General features: G+C 46.6%; 2 protein-coding genes across 5 annotated transcripts in view; one reads left to right on the top strand and one right to left on the bottom strand.

The window, feature by feature from the left end:
- The window catches only part of SEL1L3 (SEL1L family member 3), a 51,983-nt gene extending 50,950 nt beyond the window's left edge, over positions 1-1,033 (bottom strand). For both annotated transcript variants that reach the window (XM_087963434.1, XM_087963433.1), the window contains exon 1: positions 925-1,033. In XM_087963434.1, the coding sequence (XP_087819560.1) occupies positions 925-978 (54 nt within the window). In that variant the 5' untranslated portion in view covers positions 979-1,033. The remainder of the gene's footprint in view (positions 1-924) is intronic.
- A 78-nt stretch (positions 1,034-1,111) lies between these two features.
- The window catches only part of CPZ (carboxypeptidase Z), a 31,710-nt gene continuing 12,045 nt past the window's right edge, over positions 1,112-20,776 (top strand). Inside the window, exons 1-4 of one of the 3 annotated variants that reach the window (XM_087963418.1) lie at positions 1,112-1,537; positions 16,768-17,142; positions 18,165-18,374; positions 19,733-19,929. In XM_087963418.1, coding sequence (XP_087819544.1) covers positions 16,959-17,142; positions 18,165-18,374; positions 19,733-19,929 — 591 coding nt within the window. In that variant the 5' untranslated portion in view covers positions 1,112-1,537; positions 16,768-16,958. Of the gene's footprint in view, positions 1,538-8,316; positions 8,758-11,403; positions 11,426-16,767; positions 17,143-18,164; positions 18,375-19,732; positions 19,930-20,776 lie in introns of those variants that run through there. The other 2 variants (XM_026690578.2, XM_087963419.1) reach the window with 2 other exon arrangements.

Below are 20,776 nucleotides of genomic sequence, written 5' to 3' on the forward strand. Positions count from 1 at the left end.
TCAAAGGTATAAGTCCAGATCAGGTGAGACCTGGCTCAAAAACAGGAACCATGAGAGGGACCTTGCAGTCTTAGTGGATGATCCCTTAAACTTAAGCCAGCCTCGTGCAGCAGCAGCCAAAGAGGCTAATACAATCCTGGATTGTATAAACAGAGGCATAGAATCAAAATCACATGAATTGCTAGAACCGCTTTATAAAGCCTTAACAAAGACCACATTTGAAATACTGCATCCAATTTTGGTCACCACACTACAAAAAAGATGTTGAGACTTTGGAAAAAGTGCAGAGAAGAGCAGCTAAGATGATTAAAGACCTGGAGACTAGAATATAGGAAGAACAACTGCAAGAATTGTGTTTGGCTAGTCTAGAGAAAAGAGGGGGGACATGATAGCAGTCTTCCAGTATTTGAGGGGCTGCCCCAACAGAAGAGGGGGTCCAATTATTCTCCAAAGCACCAAGAAGGCAGGATAAGAAGCAACGGATGGAAACTAACCAAGGAGAGAAGCAACCTGGAATGAATGAATAACTTCCTAATGGTGAGGACAATTAACCAGTGGAACAGCTTCCCACTAGAAATGGTGGGTGCTCCATCACTGGAGGATTTTAAGAAGATTCTAGACAGTCACTTATCTGAAATTGTATAGGTTCTCCTGCTTGAGCAGGGGGCTGGACTAGAAGACCTCTAAGGCCCCTTCCAACTCAGTTAACCTGTTAAATCTGTTAAATAGTATAAATTCTCCTGCTTGAGGGGGGGGCTGGACTAGACGACCTCCAAGGCCCCTTCCAGCTCATTCATTCTCAATTTGACACGGATTCCGCAGCTGGAATCCACGCAAACGGACCCAACGGGAGGCCAGGCGAGACCTTGGGGCAAAAAGGAAGAGGATACCGCGGGGTTCGGCGGGTTCGGGACAGCGACTCACCCAAAGCAGTAGGCAGAGGCTGAGCAGGGATCGGGCGGCCGCGGCGCTGTCCATGGCTCTTGCCCGCGGGACTCGGCTCGCCCGGGGGCGGAGGAGGAAATCCTGCTTCGTGGACAGGTGAAGGAGGAAGCGGGGAGGGGCGCGGCAGGTGCGCCACCTGGCCCGGCCCGTCCTCGCTCTTCCGCCCGAGGCTCTGGGCTGAAGTCGGAACAGGTGCCCCTCTGAGCTTGTGCAGAGCGCCCTGGAGTCCCGGGACCGAGGCCCTTTGGGGTCGGAAAAGTGGGGTCTGAGTGGAAGTGGTCTCCGCGCGCGCGCGCGCACGCACAGAGAGAGAGAGAAAGTTTGCAACTGAAGAGCTGGGGAGGGTGCAGGTTGGCCCCCCTCTCCTCTCCTCTCCTTTCGCTCATTCCCTCCTTCCTCCCCATTTATCCTTTTCCCCCATCCATCCTTCCTGTGCCCATCCATCCCCCATGGCCATTCATGCAGAGAAAAGTCCCGAAGACGTTCAGGGCTCTTCTGGTGGCTGGGCCTAACTGATTTCCCTCTCGGAAGGATTAGCCTTCGCCCAGCCCAGCCCAGCCCAGCCAAGGGTTTGCACGAATCTCCAAAGCAGGTGTTTTTTTTTTCCTTTTGCGTTTATAACTTTTGACATAGATAGTGTGCAGTGTAGTTGAAGTAGATGAACACTGCACAAAATACCAAAAGGAAAAAAAAATCTCAATTAAGATTTAGACTAGTGGGTTTGAGATCGTCTTCACTGTGCCCAGCGTTTAGCCTCAAATTATCCTAGGGTGGTGGTCAGGAGATACTTAGGGTAGGTAGGTAGGTAGGTAGGTAGGTAGGTAGGTAGGTAGGTAGGTAGGTAGATTTGACATGACATTAAGAATGATAATAATAAAAACTTCATGTTCTTTTTAGATAGAAAATGAGAGGGGGGAGAGGGGGAGGGGAGAGAGAGAGAGATTTGACATGACATTAAGAATTCCTTTTAGATAGATAGAAAGAGATAGATGATAGATAGATGGATAGATAGATGGATGGATGGATAGATAGATAGATAGATAGATAGATAGATAGATAGATAGATAGATAGATAGATAGATAGATAGATAGACAGACAGATAGACAGACAGACAGACAGATAGACAGACAGACAGACAGACAGACAGACAGATAGATAGATAGATAGATAGATAGATAGATAGATAGATAGATAGATAGATAGATAGATAGATAGATAGATAGATAGATAGATAGATAGATAGATAGATAGATAGATGATAGAATGACAGACAGACAGACAGACAGACAGGGATAGATAGATAGATAGATAGATAGATAGATAGATAGATAGATAGATAGATAGATAGATAGATAGATAGATAGATAGATAGATAGATAGATAGATAGATTGGTAATAATAACTTCATTTGTTCTTATTAGATATGGATGGATGGATGGATGGATGGATGGATGGATGGATGGATGGATGGATGGATATATGGACGGACAGACAGATAGTTAAGAGAGGGAGGGAGGGAGAAGCATTCCAGATGCTACTTGTTTAGACATATAGATAGATATATACAGCATACAGGTCCTCAATGGAAGGCAGGTTGGTAGTAATTCAGAATTGGTAATAAACTGCAAAAAAATTAATTGTCTCTGCTTTTCTGAGGCTGATTGCCTCTGGTTGTCTCTGGCTTCCCTTGGGGAACTGGCTTAGGCCGCCAATTTGCAATACAAGAATCTTCAAATATAAACTCAGGATACTAGAATGTCCACGAGGCTGGAGTTTCAAAATGTCTTTGCCTTCTGCAAAGATGTTCGTTTCACAGTTGGCTTTTATCTTCTTGAAGGAGGGGCCATTACCTTTCAGCCTTACTCCCGAGTCGCCTGTGCTGCTGCAGATGCTCTTTCCTGCAAGCAGCCCTGTGCGCACACACACTTGGCACAGGCTCCTCAGGAACCTCCTCATTGCTGCTGCCAGCCCCCACAATCTCTGAAGGCAGCAGTCCACTCCCTAATGGTCCTGGCCCCTCATCTGAGTCCTCGCTCTCCTCAGCCATCCGCACCTGCTGCCGGCTAACCACAACAAAAACATGGAAATCACAGAGTAGGGCAGAGCCAGGTGGACGGGGTCAAATGATCACCGGAACTACCGGTTCGCCCGAACCAGTCCAGCTGAATCCCACTTCTGGTCGACGCCGTCAGTTTCTTCATTCCAAGGAATTATCCAGCACCAAACATGCGCATCTGGGCACAGGTGAGAAACTGCTTTGGGGAAAATAGCATCCTTTTTTAAAACAGCCCCTGCAAAGAACAGTTCTTACCATTGTTTTACAAACAATTATGGTTATGAAGATGTCCACTGCTCAACAACATTTAGCCGGAGTCTTAGGTTGTGATGCAGGAATTCATTTTGATTTGTGTTAGAAATTCTGTTTTGGGTAGCCCTGGAGAATGAAAAAGTCCCTTGCTTGTCACTGTGGACTTGCTACTTAACTGTTTTAACTGTCACTATGACATAAACTCTCTTTTGAACAAAAAGACCATAGAGCATAGAGCATAGATTATACCTAGCGAACCTACAAACACTGCCATCTACTGGCTGAGTCATGCTGTAGTTGTTGCAAATTATGCAGTATGACAACCTACAAACCAAAATTGAGCTATACTCTCCCTTCCCACCTGAAAAGAAATCTGTTCCAAATGCAAAACCCAAGCAGAGGAGAGGAGTTTCAGTTTCAGTTTCACAGTACCAAGCAGCTTTAGTACAGAACAGTTGAGTTAAGCCATGCCCAGGCTCCTTGCTGTCTCCTTCTTGCTCACACAGCAAATACTCTTTCAGTTCCACTCCCCCTCCCCACCTGAAAAGAAATCTGCTCCAAATGCAAAACAGAAGCAGGGGAGAGGAGTTTCAGTTTTAGTTTCACAGCCCCAGGCAGCTTTAGTCCAGGACAGTTGAGCTAAGTCACGCCCAGGCTCCTTGCAGTCTCCTTCTTGCTCACACAGCAAATACTCTTTCAGTTTCCATGTTTCAATTTCCAAACAGCCCTCAATTCTCTCACACACTGACAGGATGCTAGCCAGAGGAATACCGATGGATGCTGGTAGGCAGAGGCAGAATTTTTCCCCCTTATTTTCCTCCCCTAAAAACTAAGCCCCACCACATAGTTTCATAGCAAAGCACGGATATCGAGCTAGCTTTATAAATAAATATATCCCGGTCCTGGGTGGCTTCAGCCAATATTATCGATCAGGTTTATGGTGATCGAGATTTCCTGCGTGACGAATCAGATCAGCCATCACAGTATTTCGGCTTTATTTCCCTCTGAGGGCAGTCTGCCATAAAGGAATGGGGAAGGGGGAATGGAGGATACAGGGAAAGGAGAGGGGAGAGAGATGACAGGAACCAGAAGTGTCAATCAGAGACAACGGTTGAACGATCCCAATGACACCGGGCGTGGGAACTGAATGTGAACACTCACCAAAGAGGCGCCAATCTTTAGAACCGTTGCCAAACAACTAATTTGAATTTTTTGGGACACTAGCAAGATGACCGGGGTGGTGGTAGAGGAGAGCCAGCTCCAGGAGAAGAAGAAAAAAACCATTTGGCTTTATGGGGGAATCCTCAGATCTGGCTTTTCTTATGCTGTAACCACTTGGTTTTGGTAAAATCTAGCTGGATATCCATGCTTGACACTATGTGGTTGGGCTTATTTTTTGAGGAAGAAAATAAGTGGGGGGGGAATTCTGCCTCTGCCTACCAGCATCCATCTGTATTCATCTGGCTAGCATCCTGTCAGTGTGTGAGAGAGTTGAGGGCTGTTTGGAAACCAAAAGAGTATTTGCTGTGTGAGCAAGAAGGAGACAGAAAGGACCCTGGGCGTGGCTTAGCTCAACTGTTCTGTACTGAAGCTGGTTGCTGCTGTGAAACTAAAACTAAAACTCCTCTGCTTGTGTTTTTCATTTGGAAGAGATTTCTTTTCAGGTGGGGAGGGGGAGTAGAACTCCTTAGCATCAGAGCGTGTTAATAATAATCATATAGGAAATACTCTAAATGCTCTGATGGTCATTTGGAAAAATTCCTTTCTTAGTGAACCCGTAGAAGCCAAGAGGAACCTACATGCCCAATTTCAAGTTTGTAGGCTTTACGGTTCTGGAGATTTTGTGATGATGCATGAGCGCTATTTCACTTTTGTGAAGAGAGAAGATTTATTTATTTTATTTATTTGATTTGTCAATTGCTTACAAGATAATAGGTATAAGTATAAACACCAGTAAGAATACAGGAAAATAGGTATGAATAAATAGGGACAATAGGACAGGGACGGTAGGCATGATGGTGCCCCTATGCACACCCCTCTTAGGAATTGGGTATTCTCTCCTTTCCTTCCTTCCTCCCCTCCCTCCCTTTTCTCTCCTCCCTCCATTCTTTTCTCTCCTTCCTTCCCCTTCCTTCCTTCTTTCCTTCCTTTCTCCCACTCCCTCCCTTTTCTCTCCTCCCTCCATTCTTTTCTCTCCTTCCTTCCCCTTCCTTCCTTCTTTCCTTCCTTTCTCCCACTCCCTCCCTTTCTCTCCTCCCTCCATTCTTTTCTCTCCTTCCTTCCCCTTCCTTCCTTATTTTCTTCCTTTCTCCCACTCCCTCCCTTTTCTCCTCCCTCCATTATTTTCTCTCCTTCCTTCCCTTCCTTCCTTCTTTCCTTCCTTTCTCCACTCCCTCCCTTTTCTCTCCTCCCTCCATTCTTTTCTCTCCTTCTTTCCCTTCCTGTTCTCCTTCCTTCCCTTCCTTCCTTCTTTCCTTCCTTTCTCCCACTCCCTCCTTTTCTCTCCTCCCTCCATTCTTTTCTCTCCTTCCTTCCCCCTTCCTTCCTTCCTTTATTTTTATTTATTTTATTTATTTGCTTTGTCCATTGCTTACAAGATAATAGCTATAAGTATAAACATGAGTAAGAATACAGGAAATAGGCACGAATAAATACGGACAATAGGACAGGGACGAGAGGCACGATGGTGCACTTATGCATGACCCTTCTCTCTATATATATATATATATATATATATATATATATATATATATATATATATATATATATATATATATATATATATATATATATATATATACACACACACACACACACACACACACATACATACACACACACACACACACACACACACACACACACATACATACATATATTCTATATTATATACTTCTCGGTGCAAAATGGAATTGAGAATCTTTCTTTCCTCAATGCCCAAGCTGGGACAGGCATATCGGTCTGTCCCAGAGCATTTTGCAAGAGAGGAGGGGGCTTCCTCTGCCCTTTTTTCTTTCTAGCTAGGAAGGTGTTCCCTCCCCCATTCTCCCTCTCCCCACACACACACCATCTTTTAGAGCTGTGTGCTGTTTATTGGGAAAGTGTCAGGGTTTCTTCCTTTCCTTGGGCATTGTGGATGAGCAGAGCCGTTGCTCTATTTAGCTAAGCCTTCCAGGGCCCCTGTGCACACCCAACATTTGAAGGGACACCCCCCACTTGCCTTGTCCTGCCCTTCTTCCACCCGGTGTTTTGTCTTACACACCAACTTTTCCCCAGCGGCCATGTTTGATTCTGCACTTCTCAACAGTCAGTTCCTTTCATTTCGCTCTCCTTCCGGGGATGTTGCAATCTCGCCACATAGAATTAAGAACACTTTAATTAGTCAATGTTTTATAAAATATGTAAAGAGGGGGGGAAATTGATTATGGAAAGTTTATAATTGTTCCCATAGAAGTATGATGTTTAATCGAAAAGTAACGTGAAAAATGTTAAGACTGTAATGAATATTAATATTAATGATGGAATTGAATTGGAATGGAATGTTGTTTTAATTATATACATTTATAATTTTTTCTTTTCTTTTTTTTTTAAGAATACTGTGTGTAGTTTAAGAATGTACCAAGCAGAATCCGAATGGAAGTTATGTATTATATTGAGTGTTATAACTTTAGGGGAAAGATATAAAGGTGTCAAGATATAAAGGCGTCAGGAGAAATTTTGTTTAATGAGAAAAGATAATAGACAATTGAAACAGGACAGACAAAAAATATAAATATAATTATTTGAATTGAGATGAAATAAATACAATAAAATTGAGGAAATTAAAAGACGGGAGAAGCCATGCAGAAAATGTAAAATAGTAATAAAATATGGAATAGAATATAAAAATGAGCATGAACCTGAATATGTGTCTGTACGGAGAAATGTAACCCGGGATTATGCTGCTTTCAAAAAACATGTTTTAATTGTATTTCTTTTCTTTTTGTGAAAACTCAAATAAAATTTACCAAAAAAAAAAAAAAAAGAAAGATCACGTGAAGTACTAGGACTGCTCCATAAAGCCTTAGTAAGGCCCTGCTTGGAATGCTGCACCCAGGTTTGGTCACATCAGCCCCCCAAAAAGATGTGACTTTTAGGGAAAGTGCTCAGAACAACAACTAAAATGATAAGGGTGCTGGAGGCTTAAACATAGGAAGAACGTCCCAAAAATGTTTTTTTTTTTTTTTTTAAAGAGGCAACTGGAATTTCTGGTTTTGTTTTTATCTGAAGACGTTTCTCTTTTCATCCCAGAAGCTTCTCCAGATCTGACTTGGATGGATGGGGAATGGAAGTCAGAGCTGAAGAAGCTTCTGGGATGAGAAGCGAAACGTCTTCAAATAAAAACAAAACCAGAAATTCCAGTTGCACCTTTGTTTGGAGCAACCATAAGAATCTCCATAGAGATATGAAGAAGGGTTGCAGGATTTGGGTTTGGCCAGTCTAGAGAAAAGAAGGTCTAGGGCAGAGGTCTCATTCTCGTGGCCCGCGAGCCAATTGCGGCCCGCAGGACGATATCCTGTGGCCCCCACGGTGATATGAAAGTATAATATTAGTGTATAATATAAATATAAAGTATAATATAAAGTATAATATTATGCGGCCCAGCCTCACCCAGACTCTGCCTCCAGCGGCCCCCAGGTAAATTGTGTTTGAGACCCCTGGTCTAGGGGGACAGGAGAGCAACCTTCCAGTATTTGAGGGGCTGCCCCAAAGAAGAGGGGGACAAACCAGAAGGCAAGACAAGAAAGAAGGGATGGAAACGAATCAAAGGAGAGAAACAACCTGGAGAAACTTTCCTAACAGTGAGGACAATCAACCAGTGGAGGGTTTCCTGCTTGAGGAGGGGGCTGGACTAGAAGACCTCCAAGGTCCCTTCCAATTCTGTCACTGTTGTTCTGAGCTCCTTTGACCGAGGGATCTGGGATCTTTGACCAAGGGAAGCTGGGACCGAGAGAAGGTGGGATCTTTGACTGAGGCAGCTGGGATCAGCCGCCCTTCAGGCCAGAATTGGATCTGCCCGTTTAGGACAGGTTGATCTCAACCAAGGAAGCCACCCAGCTCGCCCTGCTCTTTTCAACGGAGGATGCGGGAGAACTTCTGCGAGGGCGACTTAGGGACGCGGAGCCCGGCCAGCTCCTCCCGGCGGCGCCTGGGGAGGGGGCGAGGGGGCCGCTTCCCCGCCCAGCCCCCCTCCCCCCTTCTCCCTCCCCCTGAAACTCGACCCGGGCCGTATATCCCCGAAGAGGCGGGCAGCCCTTTGGGGGCAGCGGCCAGAGATTTCCCTTGGTGGAGAAGGGCGCAAAGCGGAACCCACGCCGGGCCGGACCGAGGATGCCACATCACTGCGAGCGCTGCCGGCCTCGGGGAGGCATGCGGGGGCGGGGGCTGCTGCACGCGTGGCTGGCGGCGGCTGCAGTCGTGGCCGTGGGCAGCCTGGCGCCCACCGCCTCGCTCGCCGGACCGGGTAGGTAGGGAAAAGCGGAGGGGAGGTTGGAGAGGGGGAGGTCTTCGAGTTTGGACCCTGCCCGGCGTTGGGCACTTTCCCCCCGAGTCTTGGAGGGGGGGGTGAGCGGTGGAGTAAAGGTCCCGCTAGCAGATTTCGGGGGCAGAGGGGGGTGTCCCCATGTGGTCTGCAGCCGTAAGACGCCCAGCCTGGGGGTGGGGGAGTGGGGGTGGGGTCTCTGCCCAGCTGGACCTCCCCTCCCGACTTCCTGCCGCCGCTTCTCGGAGTGGGGAGGGGGGCGAGGGGGGGGGAGAGCAGGGGGCTCACAAGCCGAAGGCAGGCAGGAGCCCCGGAAGGGCGCGCGAGTCCCGGCGGGCAGTTTTTTTTAGAATGGAATTATCAAGAGTTGGGAGGGGACCTGGGAGGTCTTCTAGCCCAACCCCCCCACCCCCACCCCGCTGAAGCAGGAGACCCTACTTACACCGCTTCTGACAAGGGGGCTGTGTCCAGTCTCTTCTGGAAAGCCTGGGGGGGGTTAAATGAATTGGCAGATTTAACAGAGTGGGAAGGGACCTTGGAGGTCATCTAGTCCTCCACCACCCAGATCCTAGATCCCTAGGTCAAAGGTCCAAGCTTCGTTGGGCAAAGATGCCAGCTTCTCCCGCCCAAGCAGGAGACCCCATCGCATTTCTGACCGGGGGCAGTCGGGTCTCTTCTTGAAAGCCTCCAGGGATGAAGATCCCACAACTCCCGAAGGCAACTCCTGTTCCGTTGAATATAGGATAACAGAGTTGGAAGGGACCTTGGAGGTCATGTAGTCCAACCCTCCCGCCTAAGCAGGAGACCCTACACCATTTCTGACCGAGGGCAGTCCAGTCTCTTCTGGAAAGCCTCCAGGGGTGGTAAATGAATCAACAGATTTAACAGAGTGGGAAAGGACCTTGGAGGTCATCTAATCCAACCCCGCCCCACCCCCCTCGCCCAAGCAGGATACCCTACTACTCCATTTCTGACATAGGGCAGTCCAATCTCTTCTCGAAAGCTTCCAGGGATGAAGCTCCCACAACTTCTGTTCCACTGGTTGATAGTTCTCACTGTTAGAAAGTTTCTCCTTATTTCCAGGTTGAATCTCTCCTTGTTCAGTTTCCATCCATTATTCCTTGTCTGGCCGATAGGCGCTTTAGTTTAGCTTGACCCCCTCCTCCTCTCTGTGGCAGCCCCTCAAATCTTGGAAGACCGCTATCCTGTCTCCCCCGGTCCTCCTCTTCAGTAGACTAGCCAGGCTCAGTTCCCACGCTGTTCCCGTGTGCGCGCCCCGTTCGGTGGGTTCCCGGTCTTCTAAACCCCGCAGAAAAATATTGGAAAGCCCCCAGCTGGCGGAGACGCAAGTCTTCCCGGGCAACCTGGCGGTGGGAGATGCGCCGAAAGGAGGCAGCAGCGCAGCGCAGCACCTGCTTGGCCGTCGGGCGCAGCGGGATTCAATCTGGGTCATTCTCGGAGGATGGGCTCCGAAAGCTGGGAAGACAGACCCAGTGAGAGGCCCAGATTGGATCCTGCAACGTTTGTCCTGCGACACGTAGATTCGGCCGGAGCCTTTCCCTCTCTGGGTTTCTGGTCGGGCCGGAAACAGCGAGGTTAATATTAAGTGGTTGAGGAGGAGGAGGGAACGGGAGGGGGAGGAGGGGGAGGAGGACTGTGGGGTCCTTGGGGCTCTCTGAGCTTAGTGGTTTTCTTGCAGACATTTCATGACCCAACTAGGGAACATCATCAGTGCTAGAAGGGAGGGAGAGTTGCGGAAAGGAGGAGGAGGAGGAGGAGGAGGAGGAGGAGGAGGAGGAGGAGGAGGTAGAGGAGGGCTATGGGATACTTGGTGATCTCTGAGCTTGGTGGTTTTCTTGCAGACGTTTCATGACCCAACTAGGGAACATCATCAGTGCTAGAAGGGAGTGAGAGTTGCGGAAAGGAGGAGGAGGAGGAGGAGGAGGAGGAGGAGGAGGAGGAGGGAGGAGGAGGAGGAGGACTGTGGGGTCCTTGGTGCTCTTTGGGCTTTGCTGTTTTTTTGCAGACATTTCATGACCCAACTAGGGAATATCATCAGTGCTAGAAGGGAATGGCGATTATGGAGGAGGAGGAGGAGGAGGAGGAGGAGGAGGAGGAGGAGGAGGAGGAGGAGGAGGAGGAGGAGGAGGAAGCTTCTATTCTATTCTATTCTATTCCCTTCTCTTCTATTTATTCTATTCTAATTATTTCTACGCTACTCTATTTCCTTCTCCTATTCTATTCTATTCATTCTATTCTATTCTAATCATTCCTACTGTACTCTATTCTTTTCCCTTCTCCTATTCTATTCTATTCTATTCTATTCATTCTATTCTATTCATTCTACTCTATTCATTTTATTCTATTCTAATTATTTCTACACTACTCTATTCTTTTCCCTTCTCCTATTCTATTCTATTTATTCTATTCTAATTATTTCTACTCTACTCTACTCTACTCTACTCTACTCTACCCTACTCTACTCTACTCTACTCTACTCTAAGATGGAGAGCTGAGGCTCCTGGGATGGTTTTAAAGACTCTTGAGGTCAGAACTCTCCCCACCCCCCACCCCCTCTCCCGCTGCTTGGCAAAAGAGGGGCAGCCCAAAGGATGGGCCTTTCCCTGGACTGCCGCCTGGGTAACTTCCGGTGGGTGAGCTGAGCCCGAGTCCTTTCCTTTGTCTGCCTTTTCTGGGCTGGCTCACCCCAGGCCAAGCGAAGCAGCTGTTTTGGGAGAGGTCTCCTCCCACTTTGGGTGAAGGGAAGACACACACACACACACACACACACCCTTCAGCCCCTGGGTTCCCTCCCTAGCAATTAATGTAACTGCTTTGGACAGCAGCAGAAATAACAATAATTTTGGCTTCTGGCTGGCTTCTCTTTGGGAGACCATTGTCCCCTGCTGGAAAGCAACAGCATGGGTGGGGGGCTCTGGCAGCCCTGGGGGGTTGGGGGGAATGGAGGCATGGGGGTCCCCCCCCCTGCTTTGTTTCTCTTGGGGAGCTTCAGCCTGTCTCCTGGGAGAGAGGCAGGTTTGTAGCCATGGAGGAGGAGGAAGGCAAAGGTTTTTGGCAAACCTCAGGAGACAGGTTGGAACCATTCATTTAGAAAGAACAATATATGTGCACGTCTCTCTCTGTGTGTCTCTCCCTCTTCCTCTCTCTCTCCCTCCCTTTTACTCACTCTCTTTCTCCTCCACCCTGTTTGGGAAAAGACACGACACAGGGGCAAAGGGAAAAGGGCAACAGAATATTTTCTTTCTTTCTTTCTTTCCCTTCCTTTCTTCTTTTCTTCCCACCTTACGTTCTCTTTCTTTCCCTTCCTTCCTCTTTCTTTCTTTCCCTTCCTTCCTTCCGACCTTTCATTTTCTTTCTTTCCTTCCTTCCCTTCCTTCCTCTTTCTTTCTTTCTTTCTTTCTTTCCTTTTCTTTCTTTCCCTGCCTTTCTTCCTATCTTTCATTCTTTCTTTCCCTTCCTTCCTTCCTTCCTCTTTCTTTCTTTCCCTTCCTTCCTTCTGACCTTTCATTCATTCTTTCTTCCCTTCCTTCCTCTTTCTTCCTCTTTCTTTCTCTTTCTTTCTTTCTTTCTTTCTTTCTTTCTTTCTTTCTTTCTTTCTTTCTTTCTTTCTTTCTTTCTTTCTTTCTTTCTTTCTTTCTTTCTTTCTTTCTTTCTTTCTATGAATCCTATTGCAAAGTACCAGGATCTAGCTGGAGTTTGGAATTGTTGAAAAGGAAAATACATCTCCTTGGCTCTTAAAGGCCTGGATAAGGAAGAAATAGATGATAGATAGATAGATAGATAGATAGATAGATAGATAGATAGATAGATGATAGATAGATAGATAGATAGATAGATAGATAGATAGATAGATAGATAGATAGATAAACAGATAGACAGACAGACAGGACGAGAGAGAGTGTGTCACTGGCCCAAAGTCACCCAGTGATCTTTCATAGCTAAGGTGGAACTAGAACTCACGGTCTCCCAATTTCTAGCTTAGAACTTAACCACTAGTACAAGGGTCTTCAAACTTGGCAAGTTTAAGAGTTGTGGACTTCAACTCCCAACATTCTTGAGCTAACATGACTGGAGGAGGAATTCTGGGACTTGAAGTCCACAAGTCTTAAAGCTGTCAAGTTTGAAGACCCCTGCACTAGATCAGAGAGGGGGGGGGAGGGAAGGAGAGAGAGAGGAAGGGAGGAAGAGATGAGAATTATTTATTGGCCAAGTGTGATCGTATACACAAGGAATTTGTCTCCAGTGGATAAGCTCACAGCTTATCATACAAACAACAAGGCAATAGATCATAAATCATAGCTACAATCATTAATCATAAGTTGCAAACAACAATTGATAAGTTGTAAGAAACCAATAGGAGAAGATAGTAGGAAAGATGAGAGGATGAGGAAAAAATGAGAAATGAGGCAGGGTTTTGGGAATTAAGTCTTCAACAGAAGGATGTGATTATTTTATTCCAGTGCACCAAAGGGAGTCAGAAGCCAACACCTTTTCTTTCTTTCTTCCCCCTTCCCCCCATGCATTCCCCTTCCCTTTTCCCTCCCTTATCTTTCTTACTTTTTCTTTTGTATTTTGGAATCTCATAGCGTCAATACATAAATAAATAAAAAACCTTTGGTTAGAAAAAGAATAATAGTTTGGGGTTCTTTGCAATTCTCTTAGTCCAATTCGAGCAACTTAACTTGCTGCAAGACCCTCATGTTGTGCCAGCCGCTTTCCCCATTTCTCTCCCCCCACCCCATCTTAGTTACAAAGTTTTGAAGTCACAACTCCGAGGAGTTTGTGGCCTCTTCATGGTCTGCTGCCATTGCTTTCTGGGAAGAGAAGGAAGTGTAGAATTAAAGCGAGTGAAAAATAACAAGTGACGTCAGGCATATTGGTTTAATTTCTGCGGGTCTGGGAGATACTCCAGGGTCTGATGCTTGGTGTAAATGTGTTGCAGGTGCCCCAGATATCTCATGTCTTCAAAATTGAGGTTCCATATCTTAGAACCATCCTCTCTGATGCTTGTAGAAACTCTTAATTTAATGATATCCAAAATATACAACCTTCTTCTGAATTTTAAAATGGAAGAAGAAATTGTAAAAAAAACAATGATAGTGTAATGACCCCAGGCGTGGCAAAAAATAACAAAGGCACAAATGTAGATAAATTCCCTTTAATGCCTCCAACTTAGCCCCCAATGTCCAGTTATCCTCAGCGGGAGATCAAACTCTTCCAAAAACAGTCTACGAAGGGAAGAAATGCAGTCCGAACCCAAAATACAAATAAAGTAGAAATTAAAAAAAACACACACAAACTATGCTGAAGTAATTAACACAACAGACCAGGATAATAAATTGCAGACTTCCAAAAGATAATGAGGCACACACAGTTGGGAGGACATCCAAACCCAGATAAGCCTCAACAAAGATAATGCACACTTTGCTTTCAGCAAGGTGCTGTGTGTAAACGCCCCACTTATATCCTGTTCTCCCAGCTGCAACTAATGAAAGGGATCAGCGCCCTTTTCTCTCCCGTAAGCCATGTTGCTCCCTTCTCCGTTCCTCCCTGCACGTGCCCTAGGATGAAGGGGTGGCCTGGGTCTTCCTCTGAATGCCCAGCCGGACTGTGCCCTTCCCCTGTTTCTTCCACAGCCACCGGAGCCACACTCCCACTCCCTGTCAGCTGCTCAATCTACCTCTCAGAATCAGACTCCAACAAGGGCATGACAGATAGCTTGGGCGAAAAATTTGGGATATAATATTGGAATACTAGGGGGAAATATGGCGGGGGGGGGACTATAAACTAACATTATCAGCAGCGTATAAAGAAAACATATACAAAATGTTCTACAGATGGTATTTATCCCCTGCTAGATTGGCAAAGATGTTTCCAACTAGGAGTCCAAACTGCTAGAAATGTAAAAAAACAAACAGGGCACCTTCTTCCATATGTGGCGGACATGTTCGGAAGCCAAAAGTTATTGGAGTAGAATTCATAAGTGGGTAGAGAAAATAATGAAACAAAAAATTGAATTGAGACCAGAACTGTTTCTATTAGAAATATTAAGGGGTGATCATACTAAGACAGACATATATATCATTTTACATATAATAACTGCGGCCAGGATTGTGTATGCACAGTACTGGAAACAGGAAAATATACCATCTGAGGGGGACAGGGATAAGAAAGATTTTGGACTTCACAGAGATGGACAGGCTGACCTTAGAGTTAAAAGATAGAAATAAAATGGAGTACTATCTGGTCTGGGACGCCTGCTCTATTTAGTTAGACAATAGACATAAAAATAATGTAGTAATTAAGACACGAATATGAATGTTGACGATGCTGGAACGTTGTTGGAAATGTAAATATGTTTTTAAACTGTTGGAAAATGTTTAATAAAATTTATTTAAAAAAGAAAGAAACTCCACTAGAGGGGAGCAGAGATCCATTATTTTGTTCCAGCTAAACTTCCTGAGATTTCAGCTGCTTCTGGTTCAAAAAGAAGCCAATCACACGGATGGGAATGGTGTAGTTTTGACTGCGTGGAATCATGCCTGCTCCTTGGGATGCTCCTGGTTATTGGCCGATGTAAGAATGATCTCCCCTCAGTAGGTTGTGTTTCTATTGATTAAGTAATATTTCTCACGAACAAGAACTTCCAAACCACTGGATACACCAGCACCTGGAAAACCACTGGAAATACATTGATATTTCTTGTCATTTAGTCTTCCTTCACACGGTGACGGATGCAAGGAATGTACTCGCCGAACCCTGGAAAGAAAAAGAGATGCTGGCTTTTTGAAGAATGGATTTTGAAATGGACAGAATTAGCAGAGACGGCCGAAATAACTGCCTTGATTAGAGATGAACAGATTAACAAGAGTCGGAAGGGACCTTATAGGTCATCTAGTCCAACCCCCATTTCCCCCTGCCCAAGCAGGAGACCCCCACACCATTTCTGACCAAGGGCAGCCCAGTCTCTTCTTGAAAGCTTCCAGGGATGAAGCTCCCACCACTTCTGAAGGCAAGCCATATAATGGACTAGACAGCTTTATACGAGACTGGAAACCAATTATGGACTTTTTACGCGCTAAATATAATAGCAGATGGTTAACAGAGGGATTTGAAAATTAGTGTAATGTTTAATTCAATGTTGACTGCTTTTTGTATATAATGTAAAATAAAATGTGTGTGTGTGTGTGTGTGTGTGTGTATCAGTGTGGTATGCTACCGGTTTGGACCAGTTCACCCGAACCGGTAGTAAAAAAAAGCCAACGATCAGCTGAGAGGAGGAAAAAATCCTCCAAAAAGCCATCCTCTCCGCTGATTGGTGCTGCAGGCCTCAGCTAGTGTTTGGAAAGCTGCACGCCAGCATTAGGCAAAGCACGCCCACCAAGCCATGCCCACCAAGCCACGCCCACTGAATCGGTGGTAAAACAATTTGAATCCCACCACTGGTGTATATGTATATATGGAAAATGTATTGCTTTTTCTTTTCTTTCAGCACTCAGCCAGGTGTTCTGACCCAGGCTTTGTCAAACTTAATGAAATACAAACTTATTTTAAAAGCAAAAGCTATTTTAATCAACACTGGGAATTACTTTCATTCCTAGCCAGAACTAATCTTAAACAGTTCCCCAAGGGAAGCACATGCCTTTCAGTGCTGTGGGATGCTGCCAAAAAACAGGAGTCCAATTAATTATAACATGAACCAACCAAAGTCCCAGAAAAAACTAACCAGAGTTCACAGAGCTTCAAGAAGGATTCGGAAACTATTGAACTACTTTGCTTCCTGCAAAGATTTCATCATCTTGGCCTGACTTTTATCCCTTATGGGAGGGGCAATCACCTCCCAGCCTTACTCCTCAGTTGCCCCTTTTGTCTTAGCTTTTTTTTTTTTTTACCCTTCATTGTTGTTGTTAGGGTTGAATCCACTTCTAAGTAGTTTTTCCTCGATTATTAATCACTTCTCTTGTCTTCCAGCAAACTGTGTGGACATCGGCCTGGGTTCTTGCAATGACGTATCTTATTCCAAAACGGCATATCCTAATTTACTGGACCAGAAAACCCGAGAAGCTATTGAATACAGTTCCGAATACATCTTGGCGAGTGTACTCCACAACCTCCTGCAGGGAGAATGCAATCCTGACCTGAGGCTCTTGAGTTGCTCCATTATGGCCCCGAAGTGTGAAAACGGGGTGGTCATGAAACCTTGTCGGAGGGTGTGCGAAAGCCTGAGAAAAAATTGCCTCCCGGCTTTCGATGCAATTGAAATGGCTTGGCCGTATTTCCTGGACTGCGACCGCTTTTTTGTGGATGACGTGGAAGGGTGCTTCGATCCATTGGAGAAGCTGCGAGGTAAGACACCAAGCCAGGTGGGTCTCCATGAGCAGAGCTCGGACAGGGAGGAGGTTGGGGAGGAACCTGGGCCAGTCCTGGAGTCTGGGGAAAGCTTGGACGAGGGCTCTGCATCGGAGGCAGCGATGGGGCCAAGGCCGCCTGACAGTTATCATCTGCCTTCGGAGTCAGAGATCAGTGGGGAAGAAGAACAGCTGGAGCCTGTTCCCAGTGTGTGCATGCACCGAGCTGCCAGAAGAAGGGAACAGCTTAGGAACAAGGGTCAACTCGGGAGTAAAGGCACAGGTGGACGGTGAACGGCCCCTCCCCTAGAGTATAAAAGAGGAGCGAAAGGGGAGTGGGATTTGCAGAAGACAGTTAGTTCATTTAATTGGTGTGAAGATCTGTGCCTGACTTCTGGCCAAGTAATTGCTGCTACAGCGTGGCGTTTGGAAGATATTGGCCTGGCAACTCTCCAAGCCTGAGAAAGGCGTGTAGTTGTGAAATCTCATGAAAGACTGTTAGCCGGGACTTTGCTGGAAAGGAATTCCCTTTGACCTAAATAAAAGGGGTTTAATCAGGACGAGGAGTCGGCTTCATGGTTTTGGAAAGCCTTAGGTCAGAACCATGTTTTTTACCTGGCATGGCCGGACACCTTAAAGCCTCAAATGGGTCAGGAGTGGCTACTGAAGGACCTCAGCTTGGCCCTTTGAAGTTGGCCATCCTGCCGTATTCGCAGCTAGGCTCCACCTCAGCTGGATGCTGAAGGAAGAGATCTCTGCTGTGGAAAGATCCCATTTCTTAGGTGGGATCCTTCTCTCCATAGCCAGCTGGTGTCGTGTGCAAGAAAGACAGTTATGACTCCAGGTGTTACTGGGACTCCCAGGTTGATATAATGGTGGTGGGTATAAAATAGAACATTGATGAAGGTTGCTCCCATTTGGCTAGCCTGCACGATGCTCCTTGGGGCCGCGGTTTGTGAAAAGCTAACCCATGGTCTACCTCAACCGCTGACCTGTAAACCCATCTTGCACTTCTTAAAGGGGAAATAGAATTTGCCGAAGAGGCCCTCAGGGAAGCACCATCCTTCATCCAGTTCACCCACCACTCCTTCCCGCAAATGGTGAAAGCTTTGAAGAAGGTGGTCTCCAGGTGTCCTCAGGTGGCCCGGTTGTCCAGCATTGGGCGCAGCTTTGAAGGAAAGGACCTCTTTGTGATTGAGTTCTCCACCAGCCCTGGGAAGCACGAACTGCGTGAGCGACACGAGGCTGTTTGAAATGCATTCTCCTGCACCTTTGGTCTCCTCCCTCTCCCTCTTCTCTCTCCCCCTCCTCTTCCTCCTCCTCTTCTTTCTTCTCCTCCCCCTGCTTCTCTTTCTTCTCTTCCTCCTCCTCTTTCTACTCCTACACTTCTTCTTCTCTCTTCTCCTCCTGCTCCTCTTCCTTCTCTTCCTCCTCCCACTCTTCCTCCTCCTCTTTCTATTCCTACACCTCCTCTTCTTTCTTCTCCTCCTCCTCCTCCTCCTCTTTCTATTCCTACACCTCCTCTTATTTCTTCTTCTCCTCCTGCTCCTTTTCCTCCTCTTTACCTCCTCCTCTTCCTCCTTCTCTCTCTACTCCTACACCTCCTCTTCTTTCTCCTCCTCCTGCTTCTGCTGCTCTTCCTCCTTCTCCTCCACTTCTTCCTCCTGCTCTTTCTACTCCTCCTCCTCCTTTCTTCTCCTCTTTTTTCTTCATCCTTCTCCTCTTCCACTTCCTCCTCCTCTTCTTTTTACTTCTCCTCCTCTTCTTTCTCCTACTCCTCTTTTTCTTCCTCCTGCTCCTTCCCTCCTCCTCCTCCTTCTCCTCTTCCTCCTTCCCCTCCTCTCCCTCCTCCTCCTCCTTCTCGCCTTCCTTCTCCTCCTCCTTGGCCATTCTTCTATTCCTCTCCATCCTGTTCCATCCTGTTCTGCTACTTCCTTCTGAGATAGCTGTTGTTTCCTTTGCCTCTGCAAAGGAGGGCAGGACAGCTGTGGGGCAGAGCTGAATATAGGATCATTAAGAAGCCTTGGCAAGAGGCTCAGTCCTATCCACAGGCCCCCATCCTGCCAGTTGTGGCAGGGCAGCTGAAGCCAAGTGTCAGGATTCTGGCAGTTACCCCCATTTAAATCATGAGTCTTGAGCCAAACTTTCAAAACTTCAAAAGGATTTATTGGGAGTTAACATGTCCGGCACTGCCTGGGTGCAGTTGACTTTGAGACACATCATTCCTTGTCACCCTTGACCCTGGTCTTCCCTCCACCCCCTGGGTGTATCGTAATTCATATTCTCCAATGGGACACATCCATAGCCCAGAGTCATCAATCATGCTCTCCAGTTAGAATTTTGCCTAGCAGAAACTTCAGTCACCTAGTTACTATCTCTGAAAACATTTGTGGAATGCACTTTTGGTTTTGCAAGCTGCCACACTGCTCCCCCTCCCTTTTTGTTGGCAACTCTAAAAAGACCAAAGAAATATTTTATGAGTTGACACCAAGCTGATCGGAGGCCACCAGCAGAAAGGTTGGCTGCCCTTCTTTGAACATCAGGATGCTCATCTAATGGGAGCGTCTCCTGCATTTATCTCTCCACAGTCAAGCCAGAGTTGAAGTATATCGGCAACATGCATGGAAACGAAGTTGTGGGGAGAGAAATGCTGATCTACCTCGCCCAGCATCTGTGTTCAGAATATCTTCTGGGCAACGCCAGGATCCAGAAACTGGTCAACAACACTCGGATTCACCTCCTTCCTTCGATGAACCCAGATGGGTACGAATTGGCAGCAGAAGAGGTAAGCGCCAATTTGAGATCCAAAGGCTAAGGAAGTCAGCTCTCTCCCCAGGAGGGAGCCTAATAAAAACAACTCCTAATTAGCCACTTTGGAATCGATTGTCGTTTGAAAAATATTGTCCTAGTGCAGTGATGGTGAAACTTTTTGGCACCGAGTGCCCAAACCGGAACGCGTGTGCGTGTGCATGCATGAGTGCATCCCGGAATTCCGGAAACCTGAAGACCAGCTGGTCTGTGTATGCCTGTTTTTGGGGTGGCCATTTGGGGGGCTGGTTTGGGGCCATTTTCAGGCTGTTTTTTGGGCCATTTTCAGGCCGTTTTGGGGCCATTTTTTCAGGCCGTTTTGGGGCCATTTTTACAGGCTGTTTTGGAGCCATTTTCAGGCTGTTTTTGGACCATTTTCAGGCTGTTTTGGGGCCATTCTCAGGCTTTTTTTGGGGACCATTTTCAGGCCGTTTTTGGGCCATTTTAAAGTTTTTGGGGGTGCCATTTTCAGGCCGTTTTGGGGGCATTTTCAGTCTGTTTTGGGGGCATTTTCAGGCTGTTTTTGGTCTGTTTTGGGCCATTTTCAGGCTGTTTTGGGGGCCATTTTCAGGTCATTTTTTTGGGCCATTTTCAGGCTGTTTTCCAGCCGGTGCTCCAGCGCCCACGAAGACCAGCTGGCCAGCATGCACGTGCATGACAGAAACCAAAAGAGCACGCGTGCCAAAGGTCCTGGTGGACAATCTTACTGTTGTATTATGTGACGTGATCATCCAAATCCATTTAGGGTACAATGCGTGCTTCAGGGCATCCGTGCTTCCATGCTAACTCTGGCCCCTCTCTGAATTCTTGTTCTCTCCTTCTGC

Source organism: Notechis scutatus, chromosome 4 (genome assembly GCF_049901735.1).
Source record: "Notechis scutatus isolate UNSWTSFEM ecotype Mainland chromosome 4, rNotScu1.2, whole genome shotgun sequence".
Classification (NCBI taxonomy): Eukaryota; Metazoa; Chordata; class Lepidosauria; order Squamata; family Elapidae; genus Notechis; species Notechis scutatus.